General features: G+C 32.0%; 1 protein-coding gene across 1 annotated transcript in view; it reads left to right on the top strand.

The window, feature by feature from the left end:
• The window catches only part of LOC129220748 (forkhead box protein D2-like), a 31160-nt gene extending 22958 nt beyond the window's left edge, over positions 1–8202 (top strand). The window contains exon 3 of the mRNA XM_054855177.1: positions 7589–8202. Coding sequence (XP_054711152.1) covers positions 7589–8202 — 614 coding nt within the window. The remainder of the gene's footprint in view (positions 1–7588) is intronic.
• Positions 8203–15449: the final 7247 nt, after the last annotated feature.

Genomic DNA, 15449 nt, shown 5'->3' with positions numbered 1-15449 from the left:
AATTCCAAAAAAAAAAAAAAAAAAAATCCACGAATGATTCTAAAATTGCTTGTATTATTGCTCTTAGATATGAAAGAATTGAAACTGATATGGTATGCAATACTATAATAAAGAATTATATTTTAGAAAAAATCACGGAAAAAGGATTCCGAAATTCTCGGAAACGTTTTTGAAAATTGTTTGAAGAATTCCGAAATACTCGGAAACGTTTTCGAAACTTTCATGAACCACAGCTGCACAGAATACTCAGAAACATTTCTGGAAATTACGGAAAGAGGATTCCGAAATACTCAGAAACGTTTCTGAAAATTATGGAAAGAGGATTCCGAAATACTCAGACACGTTTTTGGACATTACAGAAAGAGGATTCCGAAATACTCAGACACGTTTCCGGACATTACAGAAAGAGAATTCCGAAATACTCAGAAACGTTTTCGAAAATTTCATGAACCGCAGCTGCACGATATACTCAGAAACGTTTCCGAATTTTTTTTACAGTGTAGAAATATTCCATTCTCCCAGTCTCCAAAACATTCGTTTCTTTTGTATTATTGAAGCTGATAGAAATTCTGAGTATACATCGGTTTAGAATCAAATCAAAAGCACTTCTTAATTGTTTAGTTCCCACCAAATTTCTTGACATTCTGTGCCTGCGGGCAGTGACGTAACCAGAAAAAAGTTTTAGGGGGCACATTGAAAAAAAAATTGATCTGATAGGAAAGAGAGGTCTGGTCAAAACTCTGAAACTTTTAGTTTAAAAAACTCAATTTTACATGCAGATTGCTACAGTTAAAAAAAAGGGATAGGGGTCTCAAAAAATTTCTTGAAATTGAACCCTTGAAAACGCGATTATAGAGGTCATGTTTATTGACAATATGGGATGGAGCTCATCGACTATTCCCCGATCGATGTTTTAAAAAAACTAGATTGAAATCAATTTCTTCTCTCTCCTGCAAGTTTTTGAAATGGAAGTTTCAAAAACGCATTTTTTTGTAAAAAATGAGGAACTGAAGCCCTTTTCTGGAAAATTGTAGAAAATTATGATCCGAAAAATTTAAGCAATGTTTTATATTCAGGGCTCTTCCACTAAAATTTTTTGTCAGTGTCGTTAAAAAAATCCATTGCGTGTGATATTGAAGAAAGGCGGTATGGGAACCCTTGCGTTAATATTTTCTGAAAGTCAAGTCGTAATATTTTGTAATATTAGGGCACGTAATTTTGCGAAATTAAAGCTCCAAAAACGCAATTGTAACCGATTTTCGACGTTGTTGAGTATTTCGGGGGCTTTCCACTAAGACTTACAAAAATTTGAAGCAAAAAATGACATCTTTGTTTCTATCATATATGAAAGCTGATATTAAATTGGTACAAGTAAAATAAAAAAAAAAAAAACTCTTGAAAGGAATCATTGGATGAGTTCAGATCGAAATTTAGTTTTAGTGTAAGTTACTTCGATAAATACATTTTAAATTTATAATCAACAAACTGTTTATTCGTGTTCTTAGTTTGATCAACATGAGTAACAAATTCAGTTTTAATTGTTTGTTTTTATCTTGTGAAGTAACATTTTACAAGATAAATATTTAGATTTTTAACATTTCCATTTTTGAATAGTTTATGGGGTATTAATATATAATAAATATTAGAAACATATTCATTGCTCGCGTTTTAATTTGTATTATCCATAGCACTCTGATTGTTTTGTTCATTGATATTTACAAAATACAAGTATGATGCACTCAAGTTATAACTAACTTGATTTTTCTGTGTGGGGGGGGAGGGGGGAGGGGAACTTTTGCCCCGGCCGCGGTCAGTTCTTCGGACGCCCTATCTACTGCCATTGAAAGCAAACTCACTGATGCTACAGATATTACTTCCAAAAATGGTCCAGCGGTATTCAGTTTTACGTTTTTCTCCCCTTTCCCCCACTGACAGAATTTTTGTATGCTGCCCATTATATATGATTGTAAAATCAACTCTACAGTTAGAAATGTTGAATCACATGTCTAGACTGGTGCAAAATAGAAGATATCTTTAAGTTTTAATATCAAGAAGTTACTGAAACAGTTTTTTCCTTTTTATTTTGAATCTTTCTCAAGGGAAAGAAAACCTTTAAAAACATAACCTGGAATTATAATCAAGAGTTTAGGGCCCCCTGAACATTCTGATGGAAAACTCAAGCTTCCTGAGCCTTTTCACTAATCAGGCCCTGCATGGACGAGCAAATTAACATAGCATATTGGTAAGAAATTCTTCATCAATTATTTGTAAATGTACAGGCGAACCAAATGACCTTTCAATTTTCTACTACGGGCAAAGCCGTACGGGTACCGCTAGTAATAGTATCGACATAATAATACGAAATATCGACTTTCTAAAAAAAAATTTGGTTTTTAAAAACATATGATATGCACGTGTTGCGAGTGTGACTTAAAAAAAAATTTTTTTTAAATACAATTTATTTTTAGAAAGTTGACGCTTTATGTTAAGGTACACAATGGTTACTTGTATTCAAATTTCAAACTAATGAATGATCTTTTAATGAAGTGATTAGTATAACATACAACTTCTTAAGTTATATTTCTCTAAAAAAAATTTCCATATTTACTACAATTCCAAAAAAAAATACGAACTTTCTCACTAGATAAAATTATTCCACTTAAATTGACTTTTATTAAAACGTAGATTACTTATTTTCTAATTTGTAAACAAGATTTGATGAACTTTATATATATATATATATATATATATATATATATATATATATATATATATATATATATATATATACACGTGTGCTGTAAAAAAATTAAAATCTGACAAATGGTTTAAGCAATGGAGCGGAAAAGTTGCCTCTTGTAGAGATATTTTGTTATTGATATGATATTTCACACAAAATTTTGAGACTTGCAAAATTTTTAATAATATTTATATTATTAAAAAATTATTATTTGCCAATTTTTAGCGTCGTTCATTCGCAAAACTGCTCATTTTAAAATCTTTGATGATGAATTTCTTGAACAGTGGGTGAGTTAAATTATCTACTTGCGAGGTAAACTTCTCTTTTTGCCGTTAAATGAGGAAAAAATCCTAAAATTTTTACGATTTCCCTCAAGTTTCAATTTTCTATTGTACTGTCCACAAAAGCAAAATTTTTGCAGAAAAATTAATTTTTTTCATGTGTTTATGTTAGGATCAATTACAGGGGGATTATGACGCAAGGATAGCCGTCTAAATGGGGGGGGGGGGGGGGGGGCAATTTTAATTTTTTAAATTCATTTAATTTTTTATTGATTTATTTTTAATTTAAATTGTTTAATCATTCTTTTTTTGATTTTATTTATAGCTTATTTTATTCATTTATTTAGTTTGTGTGTGTGTCATAGACGTAGCACAGAACTTTTCTAATAAAATAGTAATAATAATTAAAAATAAATAAATAAATAAATAAATGAAAAATATTTTTAAAAAGTAAATAAATTTAAAAAAAGAGAGCTAAAAGATAAAAAGGGGAAAGAGGCTTGAGAAAAATTAGGGGGGGGGGGGGTTGCGCTATTGAACTTGGGGTAGATAGGCACCCTTGATGATTAGAAAATTATATTAATTACCTAGAGACAAAAATCATTTTACATAGTAAAATCAGCGAAACATCCTACTTCAAACCATTTTCCAAGGCAAAAAACAGAGAAACTATCTCTTTCAACTAAAATGTAGATACTTTTTCTTTTTTTTTTAAATGAAGGACACTTGCTTTTTATCTCTCGCTGATCTCCGAAAACAAAATTTTTCACTTCTGAGTAGATATATTTAGAGAGAGGATGGAAACGTTAAGGAATCATTTGAGGCGTTGACATACTCTTATCTTACGATAAATATATGCTTTTAAAAGTTTTTATAGGAGAAGACAGAAGCGAAACAGAAGCAACTAATAATGAAGACGGAGGGGAAGCTGTTTTAAAATTTATGGCTTTTGCTTCTAACGGAATTAGTTCTGATTTTTTTTTTTCATAGATTTAGCTTGGCACTATTTAGCTGCCCATTATTTTCAAGAACGTTTCTGATTTATTATTCCTTTTCAGTGAAAAACAATCGCTATTGTTTGAACAAGCAATCTGCGTAGATAACACCGATAAAAGAGATTTTTTTTTCTTGGGAATTTTAAACAAATTTAAGCAGCTCTACCTGTCGGAATTAAGCAAATATTCTTCAAAAAGTGAAGCTAGTTCTCGTTTTGGAGATACCCTAGCTTAAATGTATCAAAAACGGTATCATACTGCTTTTAAAATGTTTTGTTTTCTTCTTTTTTTTTTTATCAGGGGTGCCCATCCCCTCAAATTCGTTCGCGCAAATCCCCCCTCCCAATTTTCTCGACTCTTATCCCCTTTTTTATTTTCAGGCCTTTTTAAAAATTATTTATTTAAAAAAAATTATTTATTTGTTTATTTTTAAATATTATTATTATTAGGTATTTTATTATAAAATTTCTGTGCTACGCCAATGACATATACACACATAAATACACACAAAATAAATAAATAAATGAAATGAAATAAATAAAATAAATTATTTGAATTAAAGTTAATTAATAAATAAATTTAAATAACAAAAAAATATATTAAAAAATCTCCCCCCCCCCCTCCAAACTTTGGTGTCGCAACTTGCGCTGCAATCCCTCCCTCCCTGTGAGCACCCTTGTTTGCTATCGCAGAAAAATGCCTATGAAAGTGAGGGGTAGATTAGGGGAATTAGTGTGAGACCAAACTTATTTAGATGGGTTTTGTCTCCCACTAATTCATATAGTGAATTTTATTGTAGACTTGAAACAAATAATTGATTTACATAGCATTTCACAACCTGAAAAACTTTTTTAAATTTAAGGGAAAGTGGGGGTGGGGGACACATGTGAACATAATATGTTTTACTAGGATGACGTCAAGCAAAAAATTTTGAAAATTCTAAAGTAATGGCAGTACCAATCCTACTTCTTGGCCAAACTTTTAGAGTAATGAGCCAGTTTATGTTTATTTGGTGACAACTTCTTTGTTTTAGCAGGTGTTGTATGTAATCTTATCACTGTCTTCTTCACGTGAAAACATATTTTAAACTCACTAATAAGCTAAGCTTAATTCAAGTAAATTTATAACAATGTGTAATTTTTTAAATTAAATGAAGAATTCTTCATTTTTGAATATTAGTTCTGAGGTAGATGACGGGCACTTGTGATGTAGGGGGCGCATGTAGGGGCACATGTGAACAGTTCTCATGTCCTCTCCGCAAAATAAATATTAGTGTAGGGTTATTAAAGTGTTAGAAAAGGTGTAATGATTTATAATTATTATTTTGCTACAATCAGTCTATAAATTTATGCGGCTACTCCGCCCTCCGTTCTATATTTCTTTTCTTTTTTCTTTTTTTATAGTTCGTCTGAAAGTAAGACAGTCTTCAAAATGCTTCAAATGCCTCCTATTCTCTCCCTCTCCCGCTGCCAAAAGCATTACGGAGCATCTCAAATTTCGTTTCCAGATCTTCAATTTCGCAAAATTTCCAGGGAAAGTCCTCGAATACCAAACAACATCGCTTGAAACTGCGTTCGAAAATCACCTAAAATTGCGTTTTTGAATCTTCAATTTCGAAAGATTGTCGGCCCTAATGTTACCAACTATGGTCTTAGAATCGCGTTTTTAAGACTTCAATTTCAGAAAATATTCGGGGAAGGACCTTCAAAACGCCTTCCTTTAATATCATTAAAATTTAGGTTTTTAGAACATGACTTACGTAAAATTTAAGTGGAATTGCTTCTGAACTTCTTCTCTTAATATCGAAGAATATTGCTTCAGTTTTTGGGGTTTTAGTTTTAAAAATTTTCCAAGGGAAGAGCTCCAAAATCTCCTTTTCGTAAAAATATTTACCTATAATCACGTTATGCGGCCTTCAACTTCTACAAATTTCCGAGGAGCCCCTTGTACCATTTCCCCCCAAAACACCTAAAATTGCTTTTTAAAACTACAAATTTCAAAATTTTTAAAAGAATTTTTTTTCAATGTGGCCCTCCCCAAAAATTATTTTTTAGTTGCGCCACTGCTCCTATTGTCATGTTTTGACAGGCATAACTGCTTTATTACTTATTTGTCACTTAGAGGTTAGATATAGATACTCACAGTGGCGTTAACTTTGATATTTCAAACATTTTTCTTTTCCAAAACGCATTATTAGCAAATCAAAGGAGCTGCTGAACTCTAAATAATTTCAAGCTATGAAGTAAAAACGTACACCATATTCCGAAATTAAACATTCATTCAAAACATTTTTGAATAAATTAAATGCCAAACGTATTTTTTCCATTATATATTTGCTTACATGACCTCTTTCCAGGTGTTAACTATATTTTCCCCGAACGCCAGAGCATAAAGCCGCTCAAAAGACATTTTCACGACGGCACCGATCAGGCTTGGTGCGGCCCTGACAATAAATACCATTTTCAAAATAAATAAATGAATAAATAAATAAAACACCAAATACTTATTGAAACTTAGATTTTCTTTCAGAGCCACTGATTTTACATAGTAAACTCATAATTTTTTTAAGAAAAATTTGAAAATTAAGTACAAGCATTTGACGTTTTATTTACACCCCAAAAGGATTAAAGCAAATTCAAATACTTAATCGAAATTTTCAAAAACATCATACTAAAATTTTAAAGTTTCTTAAAAATTAATGCAGTAATTTGATAAACTTAATAATTGGAAAAAAAAGTCAAATTTATTCTTGCCTTTTCGTTTTTGATATCTATCCGAGTAAAAAAAATGGTTTTGTTGAAAATTCAAACATAATGATAGCAGAATTCTTTAACTACCAGTCATTAGTATCACTCAATGTGCTAATTATTTAAACCATGTTGAGGGAGATCAAGCTTATTGATCCCAGCGAATATCTCAAGTAAGGACTCAATTTGAACAGCAGACGTTGGATAATAACGAATGGTAAAGGGCCGCGCTAGTTAAGAGGCTTGCAGATAATGTTTTTAGCACCGAGATGAAGGTTTAGTTTTAGTTTAGATTAGATTAGTTTAGATTAGTGTTACAGGCACCCTGAAGCTCAAGCAATCCATTTAATTGGTTGGGCCACTTAGCAATATATTAAGAACGGATTTCAGTGATGAAATCTATTGCGTAACTTAGTAACTAATGTTGTAGATGGCGTACTACACTATTACCGAAAGATTTCTCTCTTGCAGCTAAAAAAACACAGCGGAAGTTTCTTCAAACAAAGGAAAAGTTCTCTCGTGCAACTGAGAAAACTCCAGGCCTGGGTGTCCAAAATATTAAGTAGCCGGGCCCAAGTTTCAAAAATGATATTACTCGTCGGGCCACGATTATTTCTTAAAAAACTCAAATGAGCAAGCAAGGTATCATAAGTGTAAGGAACGTCAAGTTTGTTTATAACATTTATCATTTAACTTAATCAGTCAAGTAAAAAAAAAAGCTTTTTAAATTAAAAAAATATGGTTCTTCAAAAATGTATGCTTATTACATATTTTAAAATTATTTATGTATTTATTTTTATTATTATTTTTTTGTTTTTGTTTTAGGCTATGATGCCATCCCTATGCCAAGTTCCGCAAGCGGTGACGGAAACTGCTGGATTCCTAATCCCAGTAATTACATCAATGTGCCACAACAGTCTTTTTACCCTCAAGATTCTGTGGGGGTTAATAACTGTCCGCCAAATTCCATTCTACCTCACTGGCCACAAACAGAACATTTGTTTGGTGAAGCTAACAATATGCCAACTACAACAGTAACCCCAAAGCAAACAGGCCCTCCTCCAACTTACAACGCAAATCTTGTTAGTACATTAGCAAGCGATCTGGAATACATTTCCCTATCAACTGATCAACAACAACAAGATGGTGACGTTGCGCAAGTTATGAACTATCATCCACGATCTGCGAACTCCAGCTTTGAACAGCAGATAATGGATCAGGTCACCAGAGGAGGCTGGAACGGCCAATATGGAGGTTGTCCAACGGATTCCAGAGGGCCATCATGTTCCATTGAAAATGACCAGTGCCGATCATCTCAGCACCAGGAATCCACTAGTCCTCAAGCATCGCCTCGAAACGATTCTCAAGGCCCGCTGCAAAATGTGGCAACTCAATACTCGCCTTGCCCTTGGTTAATGGGTCGATGGACATGTTTTTGATTTGGAATACATTTCCCTGTCCGCTAATCAACAGCAACAAGATGGTGATGTTGCGCAAGTTATGAACTATCATCCACGATCTGCGAACTCCAGCTTTGAACAGCAGATAATGGATCAGATCACCAGAGGAGATTGGAACAGCCAGTATGGAGGTTGTACTACGGATTCCAGGGGGCCATCATGTTCCATTGAAAATGACCAGTGGCGATCTTCTCAGCACCAGGAATCCCCTAGTCCTCAAGCATCGCCTCGAAACGATTCCCAGGGCCCACTGCAAAATCTGGCAACTCAATACTCGCCTTGCTCTTGATTAATGGGTCGATGGACATGTTCTTGATGATGTGTTGTTGACATTTTGACTGTTGTCTTTGTTTTCACAGGAGGTTGCCAAATTCTTCTACTGCAGTTACGAACGCAAGATTCATAGTTTTTGTACATTTTTTAACATGGGACTGCTATTATTTCATCACTTATGTAGTTATGGCTTGGTTGCAGCAAAACAAAATTAAGCTAATCTTTTCATTGATTGGAAACTTCGATATAAAAGAGTGGCATAAAATACTAAACTACAAAGCAAACTGACATAACAGCTAAAAATTATAAAACTAAATTTGCAGAGCAGAAAATTCCAAAATATCTTTAATAAAGTTCGATTTAGAATTTGCATCAATTATATTAGGGAAAAAACGAAACAGTTTTGTTTTAACAGCTAATGTTCAAGCAGTTAAAAATTATTTTTACAAAATAAATAAGTATTTTTTGCTACATTTATGTATAACAAAAAGGCTTTTTTAAAAATCCAAATGCAATTTATTCATTCAATCACCAAATAAAAAACATTATTTAAAACAGAATGTGGCAAAAAGGAAATAATATTGGTGCTAAGTAAACGTTTAAATTTGTTAACTTTTAAATAAGAAATAACCTAAGAGTTTCTCTTTTTTTTAAAACTAAAGTTGACGGGATGACAAATTATTTATTCAATTCAGACAATCACCTGCTGAATTGAAATAAGGGATTGTTTTTTTACTTTCTGTTTCATAAGCTACGCATTTCCAAAAAAAAAAAACTGCTAATAATATTTTATTCGACTAAAACTAAATCACTTAAACTGCAATAATAAATTATTTTCAAATAAAAAAAGAACCGACTTCAAAAAACAAAAAGGAACTGAAAAGTAAAAAATAATGGATCACCCAAACGTATAAATCAAATTTATTTTACAATTCCTGTACAAAAATCAACTAAACTAAACACCCAATTATAAATTAAACACTGATTTTTATTACTGTACGATGAATTATTTTAATACCTAACTAATTATATACGATCTCTTAATTTTTAATAACCTTTTGAAGTCGGGGCCTCCTGTAAACTACTACCTAACGTAACTGACAACCCACTGAAGTTGAACACTAATTTAACTAAACGCGAAATTGGTCTTTAAATCTAAACCTACTCAATATAGTTAGGAGGCCTCGACTTCAAAAGGTTATTAAAAATTTAGAGATCGTATATAATTAGTTAGGTATTAAAATAATTCATCGTACGGTAATAAAAATTAGTGTTTAATTTATAATTGGGTGTTTAGTTTAATTGATTTTTGTACAGGAATTGTAAAATAAACTTGATTTATCCGTTTGGGTAAAAAATCGTATGTAAGTATGATCCATTATTTTTTACTTTTCAGTTCCTTTTTGTTTTTTGAAGTCGGTTCTTTTTTTATTTGAAAATAATTTATTTTTTGCTTTTTAGTGGTGTAAATATAAAATAAGTACGTAGGGTAGAGTATGTGGTTCACTCTTTACGTACATCTCGAGTGAGAAAGCACAGGATTCTGAAAACAACTAAGATGAACAAAATAGAGAAAGAAAAAGAGCACAGCGTCTCAGAGACTTCCGAAGACTGTGAAGAAATGCTTTTTCAAATGCGCAATTATTTACAAAGAAAATGGTCTTCATCATCAGTTTGACTTTATTAAAGTATGCTTTCCGAAAACAATTCACGAGTCACTAAAAAACAACCTAAATCGCTTTGACTTTGCCCATAGAATTTGAAGAGTTTTCTTCATTTTTCAAGGATTCCAGCTTCAGATACTGATTTCATGACCATGGGATCACCTGGGAAATATATACCTTTTCAAACGAGAAAAAAAAAAAAAAAAGACTTTTCCAAATTGATCTATGCGTGTTTGAGTTTACAGGGGACATACATAAAAAGATTCTGACAAATTGAGAACGTCCTTTTTGAAGTCGGTTAAAAAAGGAAAAATTCTTAATGCACATAATATTTTATACGATTGGCACTAAAAACTGATCTTTGTTCCGCTACAGGATTTATTTGTGCGTTAATCTAGTTTAGAGCCATTTAAATGTCAATGATTTTCCTAACTATTTTATATTTCACAATAATACTTGTCACGTAACTCGAGAAAAAAAATCACATTTCTCTTTACTAGGCCCCGTTACAGATCAATACCACACTAGAAACAGAATATCTACTGTGATGTTATATATATGAAGATCAAAATACTACTAGAACAATGACACTAAATGAATTTCCTGTTTGCTTCAGAAGAGTCTTTATTCTAAAATTGCGATATGACTACGAATGATTAATGCAGGGGAAATAGTTGGGGAGGAGGGTACTCCCTCAAAGGAAGACCCCCCTAAAAAGAAAAAATATCCCTCAAAACACCCTCCCTCGCCCATAAGGGGACACCCCTGATTAATATTAATGTTTTATGGTACTTTCTTTAGTAAAGAAAGTACCTTTGTTTTATGGGGATGAACTTTCTTTAACAATGGATTTTATATTTAATCGTTTGATATTGAAATTGAATGATTTTTATTATTATTATTTTTTTTGCCCATAACTTTTTTTTCCAAAGAACAAATATGGTGTAGCAAAAGTTTGGGTCTTAAGTTAGATCCTTTCTATGCATTAAACAAACAAACAAAAAAAAAACCATAAAAATCGTTTTTTTAAGTGAGACGCTATGAGTTTACAAACAACAAAGCGCGAGTATGAAATTTATTTTATGATTCCAGTACAAAAATCAACTAAACTAAATACCCAGTTATAAAATAAACACTGATTTTAATTACTATACGATGATTTATTTTAATACCTAACTAATTATATACGATCTCTTAATTTTTTTATAACCTTTTGAAGTCGGGGCCTCCTATAAACTACTGCATAACTTAACTGACAACCCACCTAAGTTGAACACTAATTTAACTAAACGCGAAATCAGTCTTTTAATCTATCCTCTCCCTCGATTTCTCGAGGATCCCTTATACCCGGACATGAAGACCATTAGACGACAGGGAGAAGTATACCATTTCAAACAGAAAAAGAATTCTCCTAATCTGTACAGGCGTCTTCTAGGAATCGGGGAGCATAGTACACAAAAAAATTCCAACTAAGTCTGTAAATTAATATTACCCTAACTGTAAATTAAGCTGACGGCGTCATGAAATATTAAATCTAGAATACTACTCAAACTTCAGAAATCGGACGCCAGTTTCGATATATTTATTAAGGAACATAAATTTAATCTTCGGAGGGAGCGGCGGGGGGATTTTTGTCTTAAATTCCCCTCGAATTTAACACTAAATATATTTCAAAACTGAAATATTCAAAAAAAAAAAAAAACTTTGATGACTAAATGAAGTTATTTATTAGCAAAACAAATTATAATAAATTAATTAGTTCAACTATTTTCGTAGCAAAATGCATTTATTTTATTGATTTGATAACATGAGTAAAAAATACATTAGTAAGACAAAATTAAAATTAGCAGGCGGCGCCGTGAAAATCAAATCCCGATGCGAGAGAATTATATACGTATTGTTCAAAACAAGATACCTCCGTCGAAAAAATGCACAGTTCACGCCAAAACCACGTGACCTCCTGTGACGTATCGCGCAGTGACGAAAGCTGGTCCACGTAGCTACAACGTGTGAAATTTAAAGTTTCTTAGATTTCTCCGAGACCCCTCAACAGATCCAGACAAAATTAACATGGGACCATCTGGGAAGCATACCCTTCCAAACAAAAAAAGAAATTTTCAAATCGGTCCAGTATTCTTGAAGTAATACGAAAACACACATAAAAAGCTGCAAGCCGAAATCATAACCTCCTTTTTTGAAGTCGGTTAATAATACGAAAACACACATAAAAAGTCGCAAGCCGAAATCATAACCTTTTTTTTTTTTGAAGTCGGTTAAAAAGGGCACGAACATTTTCAAAAATTTTCACTACAAGTTTTGCGTGTACGTTTTTCAGTTATTTTCCTTTCTCTCTTATGAAACATTTGTGTACATTTTTTGTTCTGCCACCATGCAGAAAAAAAGTTTACATTGAAAAATATATATTTTAAGGCTTAATCGGAAGGAGAATTATTCACTATTTCCTTGCCAACAATACACTGTAAAAAAAAAAAATCCGAAGCGTTACTGATAATTTCCGTGGAACGTTTCGAGTTTAACAGGTTTTCACCGATTTAACGGGAAAATTAAATATTTTTCACAAAAAGTTTCCTGAATTACTACAAGTTTCACGAATGTAGACTTCTAACTGTTGCTCAATAACATTTTTAGCTACCAGTTTAACGATTAACTGAGTGTATGTATTAAGTATATTGACTTTAGCACGATCACGGTAGTCCAGATTGACAACGTTTCTAATGAGAGCAAATAAGTTTCTGGATTTCGAAGCTTTGCAAGTATTGCAAGCAAGTGAGATGTTTGGTACTTTCTTGCGATTCTGTGTTAAATTTGACCGTGGTTGTAATAATGCTTTCGGAACTTTCTTGGAACGTCAGGACGACGCCAGACTATTACTTATAAAACCTACTTAAGCTTCCTCTGAAAGTTGCAGAAACAAAACTGGCTTTGACCGAGGAGATTTATGCATTATTTATCAAGATTCAAGGATATTTTCAGGAAAGTTATTGATTTTTAGCGGAAAACGTTCCTGTTTTTCGCAAGACATGTTACTGGCAGAAATTGAGCACATTAGCTGCCCCATTATTTCCCAGGAACGTTTCTGAATTGTTTTTACACTGTATTATCAAACGGCTTAAACAATAAAGTCCTTTGGTAGATTAGAATAGGTTGCAAATTTTGAGCACAGGTGCTATGAATGTGAGAATGCACAAAAATGTTTCTTAAACGGTTTCAGAGTTAGTTTTTAAGGCTACGAATAGCCTGTAAAAAAATCAGAGAGTATCCGGAGAAAACGCTGGCTTGATATTCCCGACCGTGATAAAAAGTAAATAATCAAAGTATACAACATTTTACCTACATAACAATCACTCTCAGTAGTAGGGGAATATCGGGAAAAGTGAAATAGTTAAGATGATTGAACTTTTTCAAAATGAACAAATTGTAAATTTGCTTTGAAAATTACAGTACATAAAGAAAGAGCATTGTATTTTATAATAAAACTTGCCCTAAAATATTATTTTTTTTTTAATTTTTGGCAGTAAATTTGCGTTTTCAAAAAAAAAAAAAAAAAAAGTGAAAAATTTTCGCTTTTTTATGGGACAAAATGAAAAAGAAAATATTTTTCTAATGAACTGTTTTCTATTCGATTATAAAAAGTATTTTTGACCAAATGAATCAGTAAATAAAAGTTTGAATAAGTAAATGAAAAGATAATGAAACAAAACGCGAATAATCAAATAAATAAATTAATAAATGAAGAACAAATGAGTGAGTAAAAGAGTGAATGAATTAAAAAATGTGTGAATGAATGAAAAAACAAGCGTATTATTAAATGATGGAATATAAATGAATTAATTAATAAATAAATACGTCTGTGATTTAGTAAATGATAAAGTGAGTAAACAAAATAAGTTATTTCACCTTGCCCCATCCACTTAGCCCCGCATGTACTTGGCTAATTGTACAAAAAAATTTAAAATGCAAGCAATCTATTAACTAAATAAATACTGCACCGAATATTAGAAGGTCTCATTTTATAATTTAAATGTTAATATACCAAAATCTTTATCATTTTATAATACCAAAAATAATGTTTGACGTAGAACAAATATTACAATAAGAATTAATATATACAACTAATACATATTACAATTTTTAAAACAGCTTTATCATATGCTTTAATTTTCGGTGTGTTTTTTCCTGACTGGAATATAAGCTACATGTGATACTACACTACCAGATAGGTCGCGCTAAAAGTAGAGTAAATATTTCACCATTTCACTTTGCCCCACATCTACCTACTAATTGAAAAATAAACAAAAATAATAATAAAAACCCAAACATAACATTTTTATTAAATTTTCTCAACATGAGATAAAACCTGTTACGTTCGAGAAACAAAACAATACTTTTGTGCTTAAAATAAAATTAAAAGGAACAACATGAAAAAGTTTTTGTGCCTTATTAATGTTGTTTATTTTAATTTTATTCTTATCTTGTTTGGTTTGCGTTGCATCAATTTCTTAATAACATAATTATTCTGTGTGAGAAAAGTTTTTCATCAGTTTCTCTGTTTATTATTGTTTTTTATATAGATAAACGTCCCTGACTTTGTTAAAGCATGCAGCGGTTGTAATTATATAAATACAGAATGAATTTTAATAAATGGTTTTGCTTAAAAATGTCTCCTTTTGTGCTTTTTAGAGAGTTTTGTAAGTTTTAAAACCAATCGAAACATTTTATGCTCTGTTGATAACAGGGAAGCAGCTGAGGAGAGGAAGTATGTGGAAGATTTAACACCCCTCCACACACCCACATAACTGTTAGCTATCAGACCAACTCTAGTCTGTTAATACGTATGCATACACTGTAAAAAAATTCCGAAACGTTACTGGTTATTTCCGTGGAACGTTTCGTGATTTCAGAGGTTTTCACCTATTTCCCCAAAAAATCAAGTATCTTCGCAAAAAAGTTTCCTGAATTCCTAAAAGATGCACGAATGCAGACCTTGCACTGGTGTGAACAAAATTTTTGCTACCAGTTTAAATATTGACGTTGCGTGTTTATTAAGTGTAACGGCTTTAGATTGCTTATGGCCCGCCCAGATTGACTATGCTTCCAATGGGAGCAAATAAGTCACTGGATAGCTACAGCTTTGCGAGGCAGTAATTGCAGGCAAGGAACATGCTTGGTTCTTGCTTGCAATTTTCGCGTAGCTTTGGCAGTGGTTGCTCTAATACTTCTGGAGCTTTCTTGGTAAATCAGGAAGGTTCTAAATCAAACAAATAAAAC

Source organism: Uloborus diversus, chromosome 4, assembly GCF_026930045.1.
Source record: "Uloborus diversus isolate 005 chromosome 4, Udiv.v.3.1, whole genome shotgun sequence".
Lineage (NCBI taxonomy): Eukaryota > Metazoa > Arthropoda > Arachnida > Araneae > Uloboridae > Uloborus > Uloborus diversus.
The sequence above is the reverse complement of the archived record's forward strand: the minus strand, read 5'-3'. Positions and strand labels throughout refer to the sequence as shown.